General features: G+C 35.2%; 1 protein-coding gene and 1 long non-coding RNA gene across 2 annotated transcripts; both read right to left on the bottom strand.

Moving 5' to 3' along the window:
- Positions 1–13,635: 13,635 nt before the first annotated feature.
- On the bottom strand, positions 13,636–15,020 carry LOC112804031 (uncharacterized). Its single transcript, XR_003202718.3, has 4 exons — positions 14,853–15,020; positions 14,628–14,772; positions 14,419–14,544; positions 13,636–14,320 (listed from the first exon to the last, which is right to left on the bottom strand). It is a non-coding gene; the product is annotated as an uncharacterized lncRNA (long non-coding RNA).
- Positions 15,021–15,656: 636 nt separating this feature from the next.
- On the bottom strand, positions 15,657–20,332 carry LOC112804013 (proline transporter 2). The gene is made up of 8 exons (XM_025847455.3): positions 19,752–20,332; positions 19,350–19,574; positions 18,994–19,088; positions 18,707–18,893; positions 18,493–18,617; positions 17,507–17,722; positions 16,913–17,143; positions 15,657–16,017 (listed from the first exon to the last, which is right to left on the bottom strand). Exons 1-8 carry the CDS (start codon positions 19,864–19,866, stop codon positions 15,868–15,870), a joined length of 1,344 nt encoding a protein of 447 aa, XP_025703240.1. The 5' UTR covers positions 19,867–20,332; the 3' UTR covers positions 15,657–15,867.
- Positions 20,333–22,732: the final 2,400 nt, after the last annotated feature.

A 22,732-nucleotide genomic window follows, 5' to 3' on the forward strand; every position in this document is an offset into this window, starting at 1 on the left:
TCATGAGCTCTGATGAGTATTCTTCCTCTGAAGAGGATGAAGATGTCACTGAAGAGCAAGTTGCTAAGTACCTTGGAGCAATCATGAAGCTAACTAACAAGTTATTTGGTAATGAGACTTGGGAGGATGAACCCCCTTTTGCTCACCAAAGAACTGAATGACTTGACTAGGCAGAGATTACCTCAAAAGAGACAGGACCCTTGGAACTTCTCAATACCTTGTACAATAGGCACCATGATCTTTAAGAAGGCTCTGTGTGACCTAGGGTCAAGCATAAACCTTATGCCTCTCTCTGTAATGGAGAAGCTAGGAATTTTTTAGGTACAAGCTGCAAGAATCTCACTAGAGATGGTAGACAATTCAAGAAAACAGGCTTATGGACTTGTAGAGGATGTTCTGGTAAAAATTGAAGACCATTACATCCCTGCTGATTTCATAGTCCTAGAGACTGGGAAGTGCATGGATGAATCCATCATCCTTGGCAAACCCTTCCTAGCCACAGCAAAGGCTGTGATTGATGTTGACAGAGGAGAATTGATCATTCAAGTGAATGAAAAATCCTTTATGTTTAAAGCTCAAGGATATCCCTCTGTAACCATGGAGAGGAAGCATGAAGAGCTTCTCTCAAAACAGAGTCAAACAGAGCCCCCACAATCAAACTCTAAGTTTGGTGTTGGGAGGCCACAACCAAATTCTAAGTTTGGTGTTGAACCCCCACATTCAAACTCTAAGTTTGGTGTTGGGAGGTTCCAACATTGCTCTAAGTATCTGTGAGGCTCCATGAGGGCCCACTGTCAAGCTAATAACATTAAAGAAGCGCTTGTTGGGAGGCAACCCAATGTTATATTTATCTATTTTCCTTTTGTTATTTTATGTTTTCTATATGTTGATGATCATGGGAAGTCACAAAATCAATTGAAAAAAGCAAAAACATAATGAAAAATAGAAAGAAAAACAGCACACCCTGGAGGAAAACTTACTGGCGTTTAAACGCCAGTGAAGACAGCAAATGGGCGTTTAATGCCCAGTCTGGCACCATTCTGGGCGTTTAACGCTAGAAAGGGGCACCAGACTGGCGTTAAACGCCAGGAAGGGGCAAGAAGCTGGCGTTAAACGCCAGAAATGGGCACCAGCTCAGCGTTTAACGCCAGAATTGGCAGAAGGAGCATTTTTGCTCGCCACTTGGTGCAGGGATGAATTTTCCTTGACACCTCAGGATCTGTGGACCCCACAGGATCCCCACCTACCCCACCACTCTCTCTCTTCTTCACCCATTCACCAATCACCTCAACACCTCTTCCCCCAAAACCCCTCACCTATCAAATCCCACTATTCTCTTCACCACTCACATCCATCCTTCATAAAACCCCACCTACCTTACCATTCAAATTCAAACCACTTTTCCTCCCAAACCCACCCATTATGGCCGAACCATACACCCCCTCTCCACTCCTATATAAACCCATCTTCACTCCTTCATTTTCACACAACCTAAACACTACTTCTCCCACTTGGCCGAACCACAAAGCCACCTCCATCTCCTCTATTTCTTCTTCTTCTACTCTCTTCTTTCTTCTTTTGCTCGAGGACGAGCAAACCTTCTAAGTTTGGTGTGGTAAAAGCATTGCTTTTTGTTTTTCCATAACCATTTATGGCATCTAAGGCTGGAGAAACCTCTAGAAAGAGGAAAGGGAAGGTAAAAGCTTCCACCTCTGAGTCATGGGAGATGGAGAGATTCATCTCAATGGTGCATCAAGACCACTTCTATGAAGTTGTGGCCATGAAGAAGATGATCCCCGAAGTCCCTTTCAAACTCAAAAAGAGTGAATATCCGGAGATCCGACATGAAATCCAAAGGAGAGTTTGGGAAGTTCTTACCAACCCCATTCAACAAGTCGGAATCTTAATGGTTCAAGAGTTCTATGCCAATGCATGGATCACCAAGAACCATGATCAAAGTGTGAACCCGGACCCAAAGAATTGGCTTACAATGGTTCGGGGGAAATGCTTAGATTTTAGTCTGGAAAATGTAAGGTTGGCATTCAACTTGCCCATGATGCAAGGAGATGAACACCCTTACACTAGAAGGGTCAACTTTTATCAAAGGTTGGACCAAGTCCTCATAGACATTTGTGAAGAGGGCGCTCAATGGAAGAGAGATTCAAGAGGGAAGCTGGTTCAATTGAGAAGACATGACCTCAAGCCCGTGGCTAGGGGATGGTTGGAGTTTATCCAACGATCAATCATTCCCACTAGCAACCGGTCTGAAGTTACTATAGACCGGGCTATCATGATTCATAGCATCATGATTGGAGAGGAAGTAGAAGTTCATGAGGTTATATCCTAAGAAACTTTATAAGGTGGCAGACAAGTCCTCTACCTTAGCAAGGTTAGCCTTCCCTCATCTCATTTGTCACCTCTGTTATTCAGTTGGAATTAACATAGAGGGAGACATCCTCATTGATGAGGACAAGCCCATCACTAAGAAAAGGATGGAGCAAACAAGAGATCCCACTCATCATGAAATCCCTGAGATGCCTCAAGGGATGCACTTTCCTCCACAAAACTATTGGGATCAAATCAACACCTCCCTAGGAGAATTGAGTTCCAACATGGGACAACTAAGGGTGAAGCACCAAGAACATTCCATTCTCCTCCATGAAATTAGAGAAGATAAAAAAATCATGAGAGAGGAGCAACAAAGGCAAGGAGAGACATTGAGGAGCTCAAGCACTCCATAAGATATTCAAGAGGAAGAACAAGCCGCCATCACTAAGGTGGACCCGTTCTTTAATCTCCTTGTTCTTTGTTTTTCTGTTTTTCGAATTTTTATGCTTATGTTTATCTATGTTTGTGTCTTATTACATGATCATTAGTGTCTTAGTGTCTATGCCTTAAAGTTATGAATGTCCTATGAATCCATCACCTTTCTTAAATGAAAAATGTTCTTAATTGAAAAAGAGAAGAATTGCATGAATTTCAAATTTTATAACAGATTAATTATTTTGATGTGGTGGCAATACTTTTGATTTCTGAATGTATGCTTGAACAGTGCATATGTCTTTTGAATTTGTTGTTCATGAATGTTAAAATTGTTGGCTCTTGAAAGAATGATGAAAAAGGAGACATGTTACTGAGGATCTGAAAAATCATAAAAATGATTCTTGAAGCAAGAAAAAGCAGTGAATTCAAAAAAAAAGAGCAAGTAGAAAAAGTCAATAAACCCTTTAAACCAAAAGGCAAGGGTAATAAAAAGGATCCAAGGCTTTGAGCATCAGTGGATAGGAGGGCCTACAGGAATAACATCCTGGCCTAAGCGGCTAAACCAAGCTGTCCCTAACCATGTACTTGTGGCGTGAAGATGTCAAGTGAAAACTTGATACTGAGCGGTTAAAGTCATGATCCAAGGCAAAAAGAGTGTGCTTAAGAACCCTGGACACATCTAATTGGGGACTCTAGCAAAGCTGAGTCACAATCTAAAAAGGTTCACCCAGTTATGTGTCTGTGGCATGTATGTATCCGGTGGTAATACTGAAAGACAGAGTGCTTTGGGCCACGGCCAAGACTCATAAAGTAGCTGTGTTCAAGAATCATCATACTTAACTAGGACAATCAATAACACTATCTGGATTTTGAGTTCCTATAGAAGCCAATCATTCTGAATTTCAAAGGATAGAGTGAGATGCCAAAACTGTTCAGAGGCAAAAAGCTACAAGCCCCGCTCATCTAATTAATATTGATCTTCATAGATGTTTTTGGAATTCATTGCATATTTTCTTCTTTTTATCTTATTTGACTTTCAGTTGCTTGGGGACAAGCAACAATTTAAGTTTGGTGTTGTGATGAGCGGATAATTTATACGCTTTTTGGCATTGTTTTTAGTATATTTTTAGTATGTTTTAGTTAGTTTTATGATATTTTTATTAGTTTTTAGTTAAAATTCACTTTTCTAGACTTTACTATGAGTTTGTGTGTTTTTCTGTGATTTCAGGTATTTTCTGGCAGAAATTGAGGGACCTGAGCAAAAATCTGATTCAGAGGCTGAAAAGGACTGCAGATGTTGTTGGATTCTGATCTCCCTTCACTCAAAGTGGATTTTCTGGAGCTACAGAAACCCAATTGGCGCGCTCTTAATTGCGTTGGAAGGTAGACATCCTGGGCTTTCCAGAAATGTATAATAGTCCATACTTTGCCCGAGATTTGATGGCCCAAACAGGCTTTCCAAGTCAGCTCAAGAATTTTGGCGTAAAACGCCGGAACTGGCACAAGAATGGGAGTTAAACACCCAAACTGGCACAAAAGCTGGCGTTTAACTCCAAGAAAAGTCTCTACACATGAAAGCTTCAATGCTCAGCCCAAGCACACACCAAGTGGGCCCGGAAGTGGATTTTTATGTCATTTACTCATCTTTGTAAACCCTAAGCTACTAGTTCTCTACAATCTTTAGATCATCTTTGGACGTCTAGTTGTTAGATTATGGGAGCTGGTATCTCGGCCATGCCTAGACCTTGTTCTTATGTATTTTCAACGGTGGAGTTTCTACACACCATAGATTAAGGTGTGGAGCTCTGCTGTACCTCGAGTATTAATGCAATTACTATTGTTCTTCTATTCAATTTAGCTTATTCTTGTTCCAAGATATTCATTTTCACCCAAGAACTTGATGAATGTGATGATTATGTGACGCTTATCATCATTCTCACTTATGAACGCGTGCCTGACAACCACTTCCGTTCTACAAGCAAACAAGGCTTGAATGTTTATCTCTTGGATTCCTTAATCAGAATCTTTGTGGTATAAGCTAGAATTGATGGCGGCATTCAAGAGAATCCGGAAGGTCTAAACCTTGTCTGTGGTATTCTGAGTAGGATTCAAGGATTGAATGACTGTGACGAGCTTCAAACTCCTGAAGGCTAGGCGTTAGTGACAGACGCAAACGAATCACTGGATTCTATTCCAACCTGATTGAGAACCGACAGATGATTAGCCGTGCTGTGATAGAGTGCGTTGAACATTTTCACTGAGAGGACGGGATTGTAGCCACTGACAACGGTGATGCCCAACATACATCTTGCCATGGAAAGGAGTAAGAAGGATTGGATGAAGACAGTAGGAAAGCAGAGAGACGGAAGGGACAAAGCATCTCCATACACTTATCTGAAATTCTCACCAATGAATTACATAAGTATCTCTATCTTTATTTTATGCTTTATTCATAAATCATTCAGAACCATTTGAATCTGCCTGACTGAGATTTACAAGATGACCATAGCTTGCTTCATACCAACAATCTCCGTGGGATCGACCCTTACTCGCGTAAGGTTTATTACTTGGACGACCCAGTGCACTTGCTGGTTAGTTGTGCGAAGTTGTGATAAAGAGTTGATATTGCAATTGAGCGTACCATATTGATGGCGCCATTGATGATCACAATTTCGTGCACCAGTGCCAACTATTTCTTATTCTGTTATTGTGGATGGCTCATCATTTGGCTTTTTCAAGCCAACTAGAGGGCTCCGGCAAGGAGATCCCCTCTCCCCATACCTATTTTAATTTACGCAGAGGGACTTTCCTATCTACTCCACAAAAGAGAACAGAATAACCTATTTTAGGGACTGCGGTTGAACAGGAAATGCCCATCCATCAACCACTTATTATTCGCAGATGATTCTATCCTATTTTGCAAGGCAAACTAGCAGAGTTGCATTCATTTACAAGCCATTCTAGAGCTGTACAGTAGCCTAAGTGGACAAGAAGTCAATTTGAATAAATCAACGGTATTTTTTAGCAAGAATACACAACGGGAGGTAAGAATCGAGTTGGCAATTCTACTTGGAGTTCCTAATGTGGGTACTCAAGATAAATATTTGGGCTTGCTGTCCATGGTTTACAGATCAAAGAAGGAAATTTTTGCTTACGTGAAGGACAATGTCACTAAAAAACTGAATTACTGGAAAAGAAATCTGCTGTCTGTCAGCGAAACATAAATCCTAATCAAAGCAATTGGCACTACTATTCCTATATACTCGCTAAGTTGTTTTAAGCTGCCTGAGACATTAATTGATGACCTACATAGGCTGATGATGAACCTTTGGTGGGGACAGAAACATAATGAAAGGAAGATGCACTGCATTAGCTGGGATACGGTAAGCAGAGATAAACAGGAAGGTGGTTTGGGATTCAAAGACCTAAAAGCTTTCAATCTAGCGATGTTGACAAAACAGGGGTGGAGATTATTAACCAAGCCTCATTCTTTATTCTACAAAATCTTTAAAAATAAATACTATAGACTAACCTCATTTTTTATTTTGATGAACGGGTTTTTGTGTAGTCTAGAATTTCACAATAAACTCTCGTTGCAAGTATAATTTCTAAACCAACTAAAATCTTTTCATACAAAACATTGGTTGTCACAAGTAACAAACCCCTTAAAAATAATAACCGAAGTATTCAAACCTCGGGTTGTCTCTCAAGAAATTGCAGGAAAGTGTTCTTGTTATTGGTTATGAGTTGTATTTTTGGGGTTTTGAGATAGGAAACAAGAAAAGTAAATTTCAAGGAAATTCAAATGATAACAAGGTCTTGGCAAGGTTTGGTGGTCAAGGATCTCTATCCTTATCACTAACCACAATATGAGAATTGGCAAGGATCAATCCCATTCAGTCATCCTCTAACTAGTAGTAAAGGAAAGTTAAATGAGCTATATCAATCCAAATCCATAAGTCCTAGCTCTCCATCAATTCAATTAGTGAGAACTAGATTTAATGGCTCCCAATCATCAATTACTTGGACATTAGTAACTCAAGAGTTCTTAAGTTAGCATCCCAAGCCAAGAACACTAAAATCTTACTCTAACATCCTTCCAAGTATTTTGTCAAACACTTGGTAGGCACAAAATAAAAGCATAGAAAAGTAATAATAGAATATAAAACCTAAAACCAACAATTATAAAATCAATGATAACAAATAATAAAAGAAGCAATAAATATGAAATACCTCAAGTTGCATTAAATAGAAAATCAAATCTAACATAAGAATTCATAAACTAAATTGGAAAAATAGATAATCAACAAGAGGAATAGAGAAACCAAAGTACTAGAATAAATAAGAGTATAAGAGAACTAAATTAAAGGAATATTGAACTTGGAATTGAGAAGAAATAAACCAAAAACAAAGAGAAATCCTAAAATTTAGAGAGAGGAGAGAGCCATCTCTCTAGAAATTACATCTAAAACCTAAATTGTGAATAATGAGAAGTGTGTTGATTCATGGATGCCTTCCCCTTTCAATCCTTGGTCTTTTTAGCCTTTTTCCGCCAAAGATTTGCTTTAGAACTGGGCCAGAAGCCCTCCTAAAATCGCCAGGAGTGATTTCATTAAAGGTGTCAGCGTGGGCATCGACGCGTACACGTACAGCATGCGTACGCGTCCCTGGAGTAGTTGATGGGTAAAAATTAGATTTCACACACACATAACTCATCGGAAAGTATACCGTGTCGCATCAAGTAGTAATAACTCACTTAGAGTGAGGTCGATCCCACAGGGATTGATGGATCAAGCAACTTTAGTGGGTGATTAGTTTAGTCAAGCTAACATTGGCGAATTGGATGAAATTGAACCAACAGAAAGGAAATTGCAGTGAATTTAAACTGTAGAAAGTAAAATTGCAGAAACTTAAAGTGCAGGAAAGTAAAATAGCTAAAACTTAAATTGCAAGAAAAGTAAATGACTGAAACTTAAAGTGCAAGAAACTTAAATTGCTAAATCTAAATTGCTGGGAATCTTAAATTGCTTGAAGAATAAAGGATTTGGGGATTGGGATTCAAAATAAAACTGGAATCGTAAAGTGCAGAGAAGTAGAAGATGAAGTAGATTTGCAGAAGACTTAAACAGAAATGGAAAATTACTTGAAGAAGCAGAACAGAAAGAAAACTCAGCTCAGTTATGAAATCTAAAAGAAAAATTTAAGATCTAAGAGGAGCAATGAGATTAGAAAACAAATCTAGATCTCAATTTCTCCCTTGATCAAACAGAGAATATATTGCAGAAGAAATGTAAATGAAAATAGCACATGAAAATTAGATCCAATTCCTCAATCCTTAGAATTATGCAGCAGAAGAACAACGATGAATTTCAGATCAAGAATTGAAACAGAATTTCTTCAATCTCAATCCAAAACTCAAAATAGAAAGTAGAAGTTGCTGAAGAAAGAAAATGAAAACAAAAAACTAAACTCAAATTCAATTCTTAAAACAATTGAGAAGAGAGGTAAAAAAAATGATTCTCAAACTTAGAATCAATGAAGCTCTTCAATCTCAATTCAAATTCCAAGAACAGATAGCAGAAGTTGCAAAATGAAAATGTAGAAAGAAGAACTCAGATCCAAATTCCAATTCTCAAATACAAAAGCAAAATTAAAAGAGAGCTCTCTACACTACTCCTACTACTGCTGTCTATTAGAGCCAGCCTTGCTTCCTTTGGTGACCCCCTCTTCGAACCTTGGCTAGCGCATGTGTGGTTGATTTTTGGGCCTTAAAGATGCCTTTCCCTTGTGCTTCAATTTCATGCCAAATATGGATTGCTATATATCGTTGGAAAGCTCTGAACGTCAGCTTTGCAACGCAACTGGAAGCACATCAATTGGATATCTGTAGCTCAAGTTATGACCCTTTGAAGGAGGCATGGTCATGCTGTCACAAGGCTAAAAAAAACCCGAAAAAGTTAACTATTTTAACTTAGCGCTCTCTTCAAATTGAGCGCTGGTGCCTTGTTTGAGCGCTACTTGGTCATGGGCCACGCTTTTAAAAGCATGGCCTAAGGCATCAAAGTGTGCTCTAACTTCAAAGTGTGCCCCAAAACTCTTTTTTTTCTCCTTTTTAGCTTATTTTGTGCTTTTTTTATTCTTTTTCTTCTTATTTCCTACAAAGTTTATCAAATTAAAAGATCAAAGAAATATATCATTTAAGCACAAAAGAATGCAATATTTAAGCACTAATTATCAATTTCTTGTATGCAAAAGCATAGAAAAACATGACATGATGACATGTCATCACAACACCAAACTTAAACCTTGCTTGTCCCCAAGCAAGAAAAGAATCATGCAATTAAGATTGATAATCCAAGGTAAGAAGAATAGCAAGTTAATATTCATGGTAGGCTAGTTTTCTATGCATGCTACAATCACAAAAGAAATGTAAATGATTGATGCTTCTATCTAGCTTCATTAATCTTTTCCTTATATTTCTTCCTTGAAACAAGCTTTTGATTTTCTTATTAGCTTCTCCTTTTGGGTGTTTTGCCCTATGAGTTGATAACAAAGCTACGACTCTAAATGCTTTGTTTTCAAGTATTACCACTTGATACATAAGAACCACAAGCATTTAATTAGAGGACTTCATTAAGCTCATTTGTTTCTTTTCTTGACTCTCTAATCATTGATACTCAAAGCCTTGAGCTTTGAGGGAATGCTTTGTGCACTTTGAGCCTAACCTTGACTTCTAAGTGTTTTGTTTTCAAGCTTTTTGCTTGATACATAAACACCACAAGTACTTAACAAATGAATTGTCATTGGTACTTAGAGCCTTCAGCTTTCTCATTATTTCCCTTTTGCTTTTCTTGCTTTAATTGCAATTGCTTCTTCAAGGTTTTCATGATTTTCAAAAGATTTCACAAAATGTCCTAGATGAAAACTTCAATTAAATAAAATCCAATGCACTTGAGCAACAATTAATCATACTAGCCTTCCAATACTTGTATGCACATGCTAAATTCTTCTTTAATTCCTTGTTTGTTTATGATCATGATGCTTTATTGCTTTTGAATTCACAAAACTCAAGTTGGTAGTCATAATGTCACAGTAAGATGTTACAAATCAAAATTCAAGCTATGCTTATTCATACCACACATGCATACAGAGAAGATAAAGACAATCATGCAATTTAAAGTGCTGGAAACAAATGAGAGCAAAAGGAACTTTACAACCTTGTAATTCATCTTCTCTATTATTGTCATTTTCATCCCAATTTTCCTCTTCCCTTGCCAAACTCAGAATGCTTGCTCATCCTCAAACAGCAATTAGAACAATACCTATGGGGCTCAGATGGATCATGAGTGTCTCACACAATGAAATGTTAGTGGTACATGTGTTTAAGCAAGCAAAATAATCATCAAGGCACAGGAAACAGAGACATTGTGATTGCAAACTTAAGAGGGTGTGCATGATACATTGCATAAAGAATGAGTGGCACACCAAACTTAGTGTGACACTTTCACTTGGAATTAATGTAAGTATCTTGTAAGGATTGGAACCAAATTTTGTTGCATAGCAACACCAAACTTAGAATGCAATCATATGTCAATTTATTTGAATTAAAACTAAGCAAATGAAACTGCTGTATGTTAAATACAATCACCAAGCTAAGAATCTGTCATGAATAAGGGTCCGTTGGTGATGTATTAACAAAAACAGTTAATAGAAGAAAGCATTAAAAACAAGGAAATGACTAAAACAAAGAGAAAACTAAAATTGTCTAACTAAAAGAAAGATAACACTGCAAAGGGCATTGTGATTATGCAGACAAGTGGTGTTGCTTAATGAATTGCATAGAGAATTAAGTGGCACACCAAACTTAGAATCTTAGTGTGACACTTTCATTTTTGATGCAATCATCCAAAAAGATTGAAAACAAATTGTTGCAGGGCAACACCAAACTTAGAATGTAACCATATGCCAATTTATTGAATTTAAACAAAGCAAAGAAAGAAAACAAAGTAGAGAAGAGAAATGTTACCTACGGTTGACATGTTGTTCACTTTCTTCCTCTTCTTCTAGTTTGTTAAAAAGAATGACCTCAAGGGGGGAGAAGACTCAGCCATTGTCCCTTGTCTTGGCCTTTCCTCAGTAGGCTTCCTTTTGTAAATGGCTTGATTGAGCTTGCTTGCTAGATTAGGAACAGGATTGGTGCTCTTGTTAGTTGCCTTCACTTCTTCAGATTCAAGACTTGGCTGCTGTGTGATTATTGGAGTTTTATCTTCATCCAGAGCCTTTTGAATTGATGGTTCAATGAGCCTTTCCTCTATGCACTTTTCTGTTTCAATTGAGTGTGACTTCTCTTGATTGACTTTCTCACTTTCTTGCTCTTCCACTTCCTCCTTTGCACTCAACAATTGACTTAATAGCTCTTTCATGGAGGAGGTTTGTTGATATTCCCAAGATCTCTTCATCTCCTCTTCATATCTTGCAATCACAGATTCAAGTATTGAGAGTTTTTGGTTTAGGGGGGTTTGTGGAGGTTGTGAGTGTTCATGTTCTCTTATCATCTCAAGTGCATTTTCATGTTCAAATGCCTCTACCACCTCATTCTTCACTGAAAATTTGCTTGACACAGGGGCCTGTTCTTTTTGCACTTTTACTTCCTCCCTTGCACTCAACAATTGATCTAAAGCCGCTTCCATGTTTTTGACAAAAGTTTCTTGTGCTGTCCAAGCTTTCTTCGTCTTCTCTTTATGTCTCTCAAACATAAACTCAAGCTGTGAGAGTCTCTGGTTCAAGGAAGTTGCTGTGGTTTGTGAGTTTTGGCAAGGATTTTGTGTGGAGACAAAGTCCAGTGCTGAAGAATTTTCAAATGAAGAACTAGGAGGTGAGGTTGGACAATTTTGCATAAGTGAATTGAAGGCACATTCAAGTGAAGATGGCTCTTGATAAGTAGAATATAGGCTCTCAAATGCTTTCTGGTTTTGATACTCCCATCCACCATGAGGATAATGATATGAATCATTTTGTGGTGGTGGTTGGTATCCCATATGATTCTCTTGCTCATTTTGTGGTTCTGAAGCATATCTCCATTGATTGGAGTGCTCAGAAATTGTGATCTCTTGGTGATATTCCCAGCCACCATTAGAGATTGGTGATGGTGGGTAATATCCCATAAAATTTGTTTGATCACAAGATGAGTTGAACTCCATTTGAAGTTTGTAAAACACAACACCAAATAAAATTGAAATTCATGTCTCAGATGAGACTTGCTTAGTGAGGCAAAAACACAAACACCTTGGGTTCAAGAACAAAAACAAAGAAAATGCTTAATCTAGACTTCTCACCCACTTAATCATTGTCGATCTAATCAATCCCCGGCAACGGCGCTAAAAACTTGATGGGTGGAAATCAGATTTCACACACACATAACTCACCGGCAAGTGTACCAGGTCGCATCAAGTAGTAATAACTCACTTAGAGTGAGGTCGATCCCACAGGGATTGATGGATCAAGCAACTTTAGTGGGTGATTAGTTTAGTCAAGCTAACATTGGTGAATTGGATGAAATTGAACCAACAGAAAGGAAATTGCAGTGAATTTAAACTGTAGAAAGTAAAATTGCAGAAACTTAAAGTACAAGAAAGTAAAATAGCTGAAACTTAAATTGCAAGAAAAGTAAATGACTGAAACTTAAAGTGCAAGAAACTTAAATTGCTAAATCTAAATTGCTGGGAATCTTAAATTTCTTGAAGAATAAAGGATTTGGGGATTGGGATTCAAAATAAAACTGGAATTGTAAAGTGAAGAGAAGTAGAAGATAAAGTAGATTTACAGAAGACTTAAACAGAAATGGAAAATTGCTTGAAGAAGCAGAACAGAAAGAAAACTCAGCTCAGTTATGAAATCTAAAAGAAAAATTTAAGATCTAAGAGGAGCAATGATATTAGAAAACAAATCTAGATCTCAATTTCTCCCTTGATCAAACAGAGAATAGATTGCAGAAGAAATGTAAATGAAAACAGCACATGAAAATTAGATCCAATTCCTCAATCCTTAGAATTATGCAGCAAAAGAACAACGATGAATTTCAGATCAAGAATTAAAACAGAATTTCTTCAATCTCAATCCAAAACTCAAAACAGAAAGTAGAAGTTGCTGAAGCAAGAAAATAAAAACAGAAAACTAAACTCAAATTCAATTCTTAGAACAATTGAGAAGATAGGTAAAAAAATGATTCTCAAACTTAGAATCAATGAAGCTCTTCAATCTCAATTCAAATTCCAAGAACAGATAGCAGAAATTGCAGAATGAAAATGTAGAAAGAAGAACTCAGATCCAAATTCCAATTCCCAAATACAAAAACAAAATTAAAAGAGAGCTATCTACACTACTACTCCTACTGCTCTCTATTAGAGCCAGCCTTGCTTTCCTTGGTGACCCCCTCTTCGAACCTTGGCTGGCACATGTGTGGTTGATTTTTGGGCCTTAAAGATGCCTTTCACTTGTACTTCAATTTCATGCCAAATATGGATTGCTATATATTGTTGGAAAGCTCTGAACGTTAGCTTTCCAATGCAACTGGAAGCACATCAATTGGATATCTGTAGCTCAAGTTATGACCCTTTGAAGGAGGCATGGTCATGCTGTCACAAGGCTAAAAAAAACCCAAAAAAGTTAACTATTTTAACTTAGCGCTCTCTTCAAATTGAGTGCTGGTGCCTTGTTTGAGCGCTACTTGGTCATGGGCCACGCTTTTAAAAGCGTGGCCTAAGACATCAAAGTGTGCTCTAACTTTAAAGTGTGCCCGAAAACTCTTTTTTTTCTCATTTTTAGCTTATTTTGTGCTTTTTTTCCTTCTTTTTCTTCGTATTTCCAACAAAGTTTATCAAATTAAAAGATCAAAGAAATATATCATTTAAGCACAAAAGAATGCAATATTTAAGCACTAATTATGAATTTCTTGTATAAAAAAGCATAGAAAAATATGACATGATGACATGACATCAGTAGTGCGCAATCCGCGCGTACGCGTCTAGTGCGCGCGCACGTCCATGGGCGCGTCCCTAATAATTGGCTTTTCATGATTTCTCCACTTTGGATGCTTTTCTCTTCACTCCTTTGATCCATTCCTAGCCCTTTTCAATCTGAAATAACTTAACAAACACATCAAGGCATCTAGTGGAATCAAAGAGAGATTAAAATTACCAAATTAAGGGTCTAAAAACATGTTTTTGCACTTTAGCACAAATTAGGAGACAATCACAAAACAATGCTATTTCATTGAGTAAATGTGAGAAAAGGTTGATAAAATGCTCTAGATTCAACACAAGATAAGCCCTACAAATAGAGTTTATCAAGCCCATCTTCGGCATGGCAGAGTTTCTTGGAAGGAAGAAATGTCCTCGAAAAGGGCATGAAATGGGCAGTCTCTCGACAAGGGACGGTAAAGATATAGGAAGATCCTTGGTTTGGAGATGAACCCCGCTTTCGAATTCCACCAAATGAGCCGGGCAACCAACAATTACTATGGGTTAAACAACTGATGGATGCCTCAGAAAAATGGGACCTAGACAAAATCAACGCAATTTTCAGCAGTGAAACCAGTTCCAAAATATGCCAAACAAAGATTGAAGAGGATAAAGACAGACTAATTTGGATACATACTAGTTCCGATGAGTACTCTGCAAAATCTGGCTACAACATTGCATATATCTTTTTCCATCCAACGTCAGCGATACTCCATGAACGATTCAAAGAAATGGGGATTTGGAAAGCCATATGAAAAACTAACTGTCAGCCAAAAATTAGAATTTTTATCTGGAAATTAATTCACAACGGCCTACCGGTAAAAGAAAAGCTTCATGAGCACATACCTCAAGCAGATCCGCGTTGTCCTCGTTGCTCTGCAGCTCCGGAATCAGCCGTGCATTCGCTGGTTTTTTGCCCACAAATTAATTGCAGAAATATGGAACAACTCTCCAATGGCAAGTGCAATTCCCAAGAATAATCTTCTTCAACCTTGACAATGGTGGATTGATGTTGTCGCATCGATAAGAAATAGAAGTGAAGCCAGATTCAACATGAATGGAATAGCTTACCTTTTTTAGGGTATTTAGCTGGACAGGAACTCTTTGATATTCGAAGGAAGCAGAAAAGACCCTGGAGAAATTCTGGCCCAGACAATGAATCTCGTGGCAGAATTCAGAAGAAGTAGAAATCAGCAGCACTGAATTGATTTTTAAATTTTGATAATCAGGGATCAGAAACTGCACTCTTGAAATGGTGGGTTTGACGAAGCACAGAAAAGAAAGGAATCAAGAGCTTGATTAAATCAAGTGGATTTCTATAGTCATTAAAAACGAAGATGTAAAAAGACTTTTCTTTCTCCTTTGTCTAAAGACCTAATCTCTTAAGTTTGCTATTATTAATTTTTTTGGAAGTGACCCTAATTTATGTTTTATTGCATTTGTATCCCTGATTGTGGTAATTATAATAGAACTCCTTTACTGCAATAAAATTACTATCTTTAAAAAAAAATGCCTTATCGAAGATTCGAACTTATTATTAAAGCTTCTTAATATGACATCAACTTGGCTACCCATGCAAAAGTACAAAAATGCAAGACAAAACCAATAAAACAGGAGTAAAATAAGATTGTAATAAAATAATGTAATATAAATATATATATATATATAGTTATATACTATATATATCTCTCCAATGTCAACAAATTCGAGGTAGAGAAAACAAAAAAGAAAATCGAAAGGAATAAATAAATTTTCCTCCATTTTAAATTAATCATTACTTTTACCTTCACTTTTTAGTGTCTCATCAACACATTAATTCTCAGAAGAATGAAAGCAGTAATTAATTTAAGGAGAGTACTAAATAAACAACGACTATTTCAAACAATCATTTAAATAGATGGAGTAATAGAGGATTAACCCCCTAATAAGTAACAATCATTAATGACTGATTTTCTTTTTTATTTTTTCCCCCTCAGTTTTATTTTGCAATAAGCCAATAACTCATTCTCATCATCAAATAATTAGGTACATGCAAGCCCAATCATATTTAGATACAAGCTAAGGAAAGATACATGCAGTATCATTATCATGCATCTGCAAAGAAGTGATACTTCTGAATGTTATCAACAATCAATCGAACCGCAGATATTGTGGTTGCAATGGTAAGCAGAAAAGAAAAGATAATGTTGAACCAATGCCATGCCTTATTCTCTCTTGTTGCTATCTTTCCTTTAACCTGAGGTTCAAAACCAATCCAAATTCAAGTCAACACCACACGTATATATAGTCCAAGTCTAACCAACTATTCCTTCTTATTCATGATATATGATAATGTTACATACCAAACTAATTTTTTATCCAAATTCAACTAATTTTTCCAAACTAGGGGTGCCGTTTTACTTCTTTAATTTCTTTCTTTCTCTTTTCTTTGTGTATTATTTCCCCTCCTTTACTTTTTATTTTCTTCTTTTCTTTTCTACCTTTTTAATTAAAAAGTACATAAACTCTAGTTGTAAAATACAGAACTTTTAGTTAAACAATAGATAAATTATTTTGAATTTTGTATTTATAATAAAAAAGTTTTATATTTTCTTCCTATATTTTTTATCAAAAAATTTATATATGTTTACTTTCACAAAATTTCTATATGTATTATTAATAAATTTTGCATTTATTTCTTATATTTCTCTTAAAAATTTTATATGTTTATCATTACAAAATTTATGTATTTATTATTAATAAATTTATATATTTGCTTTTTATATTTCTCTTACAAAAATTGTGTGTTTACTTTAAAAAAAGTATGTGCATAATATTGCAAAATTTATGTGTTCAGTGTAGAAAAGAAGAATTATGTACTTTTTTCCTTCTTAGATTTTTTTTGTTATTCTTTTTTTCATAAAACTTTTAAAAATACTAAAAATTAAAAAAAACAACTAAACAAAAAAAATAGAAAAAAAAAGGAAAAGACGTCAAAGAAGAGAGAAGAGAAATAAAAGACACAATAAAAGAAGTAACATAAAATGCCAAAGAAGAAACAGGAGAAAAAGAAGAAGATGAAAAAAAAAAAGAAAGAAAATGAGGACCGAATAATTAAGTAATTAAATAAAATGAGAATAAAGAAGGAAAACCTTAATGAAGACCATGCTGGGGAACATGAAGGTGAGGGGCACAAGTGAGAATGAGCCAAGCAAATTGACAAAGTCACCCATAAAGGGGAATGCAGCTGCCACCAGAGTGTTCCCTGAGAAAAACACTCCTCGCACCAGAAATAATCTCTTAAAGTTCTCCCCTGAATGCATTCCCTTCTTAATGTCCAAGAATTTTGTGTCCAATGTCTCATGAATTGGTGCTACAAACATCTGCATCATAGAAACCCAAATAAATTGAGTTTTACACTCATCCTATAAATAGCAAATCGATGTAACTCAACAAATACAAACTTTATTTATCAGACACTAAAATCAATCTATTAAAATTAATTATTTATATAGCATATATATTAAAAATAAGATAATAAATAATATATATATCTGTACATAAAAATATATAATTGATCTAAGTATTTAATTCAATTTAAAGAAAAAACATATAATTATTTTTTTTGAAAAAAATCATCTAAGTATTTAATTTAATTTAAATTAAATTAAAAGAAGCAAGTGGGAGATATTTTATGTTAAAACTTAAAAGTGGGCATGATAGCTTTGACAAGAATAAGATGTTACATGTTGGGAGATAATGGACTGAAGAAAATTAATAGCATTAACAAGGACGTTGATCCATCTGGGCCCACTCAAGTTTTCAGGGAGATATGAGGACACAATTGATCCATAAGCCCAATATCCCAAAATGGTGACTCCATAGTAAAACATCACTCCCACCGTGTATTGTGAATACAAGGCCTTCCTCATGTTCTTCACCGCTGGCTTACGTAGTGTGGACTTCAACCATCAATAAAAGAAGAAGAAGAATCAATTCTTTATTAAAATCACACTCATTCATGCAATTTCGTATCCGTAACAAAAAGCATTCTTCTTTTTATATTATGTGGGTGACAACAACGGTCAACAGAAAAAGCGGTGAAAGTCAACCACAGATAAGGTTGATTTGTCTACGAAAACGATGGTAATAATGCAATAGATAGAGTATCTTCTTTAATACTAAATACTGAAAATATCTATTGGACCCCACCCGTCTTTATTCAATATTCATTTCTTCTACATTCTAGAATAAAACCTACTACTATTCTTATCTATATATTGGAACGAAACCTTTTTATAAGAAGAGAACAATTTTGTAAATTAAATTTTATCTACGATTGAAGTATGGTGTTGAATAAAAATCAGTCTAACTAAATATTCTTTATATATTGTTTAGCCTTTAAAAATAAAAAAAAATAAAAAAGATAATTTTTTATTTTTTAAATAACTAATAATAAAAATAAGAAAAAGTCTAGGAATCAGCAACTTTGTATTTTCTAACCAGCACTTAACCATAAAAAAATGAATGATTTCTCACCATTTGATGTAATCTCATACTATTAAAAACATTATTGATAGTCAATTGATGGTTACAAAATGTCAAAGTTACTACCTCTAACATTATTCTAAAAATAATATTTAAATTAATTAAATAATAATACATTTTAAAAAAAAAATTAACTAAAAACTGAATTTTAAAAAACAAATAGTATTTTTCAATAAAAATATACCTGTATCTCAAGAAGTAGACCACCGGTATTGGCGACTATGATTGCAGAAATAGCTCCAAACGCATTGAAAACCTTGCTAACCTCGCTTCCACTTATATCATAGTTTTTGTCCGAATTTGCTTTTCCTAACAAGCACAAAACATAATATAACAAAAAAATTAACTGGCATGCAAAATTTAATGATAAATTAAAAAAGATCAAACTTTAATATTACCATCTTTGACTAGAACAATTAGAAGCAGTACTATATAGGAGAGGGTGAGAATTGCAGAAGCTCCAAGCCAATTTCTCATTGCAGATATTGTTGGGACGAAAAATGCAAACACAAAGTAGGCAGCTCCTGTAATCACTATGTAAAATTGGAGCCTCAACGGTGAATCACTAAATTCTGAATTTATTTCCTGCATTGAATTAAACAATCACTTTCCCTGAAATTAATTAAAGCTATAACTAATTAAGGTAATTGAAGTTAGTTATTATTAATTAGTAGTTACTAGCTACCTTAAGTGCCTTGCCTCCGAGTAGGATGAAACCCATGTTTCCAAGAAGTAGAGTTAAAAACTGGAAAATCCATGTGACATGATACAGCTTCTTCCCTTCACAAATTAAGAAATAAAGTGAAGATTTACGTGCAGTATCTTTGTACGAAATTAAAGCAAAAAATCATTAGATAATTTAACAAATTTAACTAGATTATCAAATTCTCAACTATTAATTTTACATGAAAACAACTGTACGTTGAATTTTCACCAAGAAATAATAATTCAATTAATACTCATGTAGTCTTCTTTTTCAGATAGAAGTTAGGACATATAACAAGATATAAATATAAATTTAAAGTAATTGATCATAATCACCATAAGTGAATCCCATGAGGTCTCTGTATCTGATGAATCTTTTGCCATCAATGAAGTGAAATGCAGCCAAGAGCCAGTTGCCATAAGCAGTGTAGAATCCCACAACAACAAGACAGAGAATGCCCCAAGTCCAACCCAGTGGCACCATAATTAAGTTAGAAAATGTCAGTATCCAACCACAGTTGAAGCTTGTCACTAACATCAACCCCACTTGTTGCCAAGAATCTACAAAATTATTGTTACCAATAATTCATCAATTCAAATACAAAGTGTTGTAACAATATTTATATATTATTCCAACACAAAGTACACTTCAAAAATTCAAATTATATTTTTTTGTATCAGTTAAACACAACTTTTGGTACAAAAACAGAGATATGAGGAGAGAATATAGGTTGTAACCATGGTCGATGGTATGAGCAGTAGGTGGGGCATGTTCATCACCAACATTTTGGCTACCCTTTTCTTGGTCCTGTTCAAGGCTCAAAGACTGTGATTTAGCACCTTCTACTTCCATGGAGATCGGAGAATGTCCAAAAGATCTCAAGAAAAGAGAAACCACCCTTTAATTTGCTCCTGAAATATATGTATATGAGGAAGAACACATGCAAATAATTTTGGTTGGTGGATGGTTTATATCATGTATAAGGTGAATAATAACACCCTTCAAGCCTCAATAATCAAGATTTAAGAATTAATTTTTAAAAAATGAAAATAAAAATAAAAAAGTGTCCAAAACTCGAGAAAAGACAACAATATATGATGATTGATGACTGGGATATTTAATTATTTATCATTTACCATTTATCATGACTCTTTGCATCACGTGACAAAACGAAAAGGAAAAGCAATTGATTGGTTTGGCTGGTTTAATATTATTGACTGCTTCAGCTTAATATGCCAACGAATTAACGATGATTCATGAATATACTAAAAATTAAGATAAAAAAGAAAAGTATAGTAACTAGAGTTAAACAAGAAAAGACAAAAGAGGCAAAGCCAGTTATTTGGAGCTATTTATATACTAGGTTCGAGATAATATATGATCCACCAGGAATGCGCAAAATAATGGCTATCTTATGAGTCAATCTGAACAACATTATTTATCTAACTGTTATTGAAAATTACAGTTTGTGCCGCATAGATGATAAATTATTTTGGATCTTCGTGGACAAAGTTTTTAATTGGCTTTCTGTGATCATGCAAACAAAAGAAAAACAATAAAAAAAAACACTTAAATAAGTTTTTAGGTTTAGAATATTTTTTTTCTTTTAATCTATTAGAATTTATAAAAGTTTTTATTTTAGTCATCGTCAATTTCTAGTTGTTTGTTAAGTATCGATTTAATTAAAAGATCAAATACTGATGTAAAAAATGTGTTACGTTAATATTTAACAAAATTAACTAATGATATGAAACACTTTTTAGATTCTACTGAATAAAATATATATGTATATATATATTATAAAAAATATATATGTCATTAATAAAATACAATGAAATAATCAACAAAATTGTTACTTTGATAGTTAAAGAGTTGTAAACTTTTCTTTTTGGTTTTAAAGAATCATAAATGATAAAATATATATGAATTGAACTAGCTTATTTTGTGTAAGTTAAATACACTACAAGAATAATTAGTTTTAGCGATAAATTTTTAGCATTAATAATACAATGACTGTTATTTTTTATATTTAAGTTATGCTTTTGTGGTTATTATATATTTGTCATTAATATTATATATTATAATGACAATTATTATTATTGGCACTAAAAATATAAAAATAAATTACTTTCACTAAAAGAATTTTAGTGGCCATATTATTATGGTTGGTATAAGTTTTATTAAAATAATTTTTTTTATAATAATGGATCAATTACATAAAAAGAAGAAGACCCATCCAATAACCCAAAAGAAAAAGATCCACCCGTTTCTCGTTTCTCTTTCTGAGAAACCAAAGAGAAACCTAACCCTAAATCTATCCACATCACCATCCCTCATCGCCGAACACTTCTCCTCCGGTAGAGGGTGCTATCGCCGCCGGCGGACAGACCGTTGGTGCCGTCGCATTCCTCGATCTCATCGTTGAACTCTTTTCAGTTCTCATCGTTCCTCTTCTCGTCGTCGTCGCACGAAGGAAGCATTGACTTCGTGGCATCGCCGTCGCAAAGGTTGCTCGGTCGATCATCGTGTCTCTAAGCTCTCTCTCTCTCTCTCTCTCTCTCTCTCTCTCTCTCTCTCTCTCTCTCTCTCTCTCTCTCTCTCTCTCTCTCTCTCTCCGAGGTCAACATGCCTCTTCGAGTGCTCTATCACTCTCTGTCCAAGCTCACTCCCCTTCCTCCGTTGCCGTCACTTTCGATTCCTCCGCCGCCGTCACTTGCCTTCCTCCTTCGCCGCCGGTAAGCAATGTTGCTTCAATTTAATTTATCGCTTACTATAATTGTAATTAACTGCATTTTGTTTATAATTTGTAGATTGTGGATTCCTGTAATTCTATTTGCAAATGTTGAATTTTCATTTTGATCAATTTATTGTTTGGTTTGAATATTAGTCTCTCCTGCCAAAAATCTGGTAAATTATGTGTTGCAGGCAATTCGCTCAACGTTTACGAGTCCGTAAACTTCAATACATAGCTGAATTAGAAAGAAATGTACAAGGTTTACAGGTAGCTTTTAGCATTAGGCAATGATATGCATCATGTTTTCTATGCTATTTTGGAAATTTTTTTATTCTGATTTATTATTTTTTTTTGTTATTTACTCTTTTATGTATGTCAATTCATAGGCAGAAGGATTTGAAGTATCTGCCGAGCTTGAATTTCTTAACCAGCAGAATCTCATCCTGAGTATGGAGAACAAAGCTCTCAAGCAACGGTTAGAAAGTTTAGCATAAGGGCAGCTTATCAAATATTGTAAGTTTCTACCATTGAACATAAGCTAATAGGTCTTATTGTAAGTTGGAATTCGGAAGTCATTTGTTTATTGGTGTACCAATCTAAATACCTGCATTTTGAGGGAGTGCTTATATATTCACTCATATACAACTAGAAAAATTGTTGGGATGTTATACTGCATTTTGATTATCTATTTTATGCTGCATCTTTATTCAACTGGTGTTGCATCGCCTGTCACCAAATTGCACTCTCTCACTCTACAGGATTGTGCAGGGATTTCCAGTGTATGCCCTTCTCTTTATCTAGTTACTTGTTCACATGGAAGCACAAAGTGAACTCCTGAATAATTCGATTTTGCTTTGTCTTTTTGGATTTTATGAGTTTGGTTTTTAGATCCTGCGTTTGGAATATGCATAAACTTACCATGCACTTTTCTGTTCTCAAAAGGCATAGGTCTTGTTATTGAAGTTTTGATAAAGGAAAAAGAAA

This window comes from Arachis hypogaea, chromosome 1 (assembly GCF_003086295.3).
Source record: "Arachis hypogaea cultivar Tifrunner chromosome 1, arahy.Tifrunner.gnm2.J5K5, whole genome shotgun sequence".
NCBI lineage: Eukaryota > Viridiplantae > Streptophyta > Magnoliopsida > Fabales > Fabaceae > Arachis > Arachis hypogaea.

Bases quoted from the DNA above. Each gene is read 5' to 3' on its own strand.
- LOC112804013 (XM_025847455.3), bottom strand. From the start codon at position 19,866: ATGGAAGTAGAAGGTGCTAAATCACAGTCTTTGAGCCTTGAACAGGAC. The intron at 19,575-19,751 runs GTTACAACCTAT...ATAATTTTGTAG, and splicing joins TGCTCATACCATCGACCATG to ATTCTTGGCAACAAGTGGGG. The intron at 17,723-18,492 runs GTATATTTTTAT...TGATGGTTGAAG, and splicing joins GTCTACTTCTTGAGATACAG to TCCACACTACGTAAGCCAGC.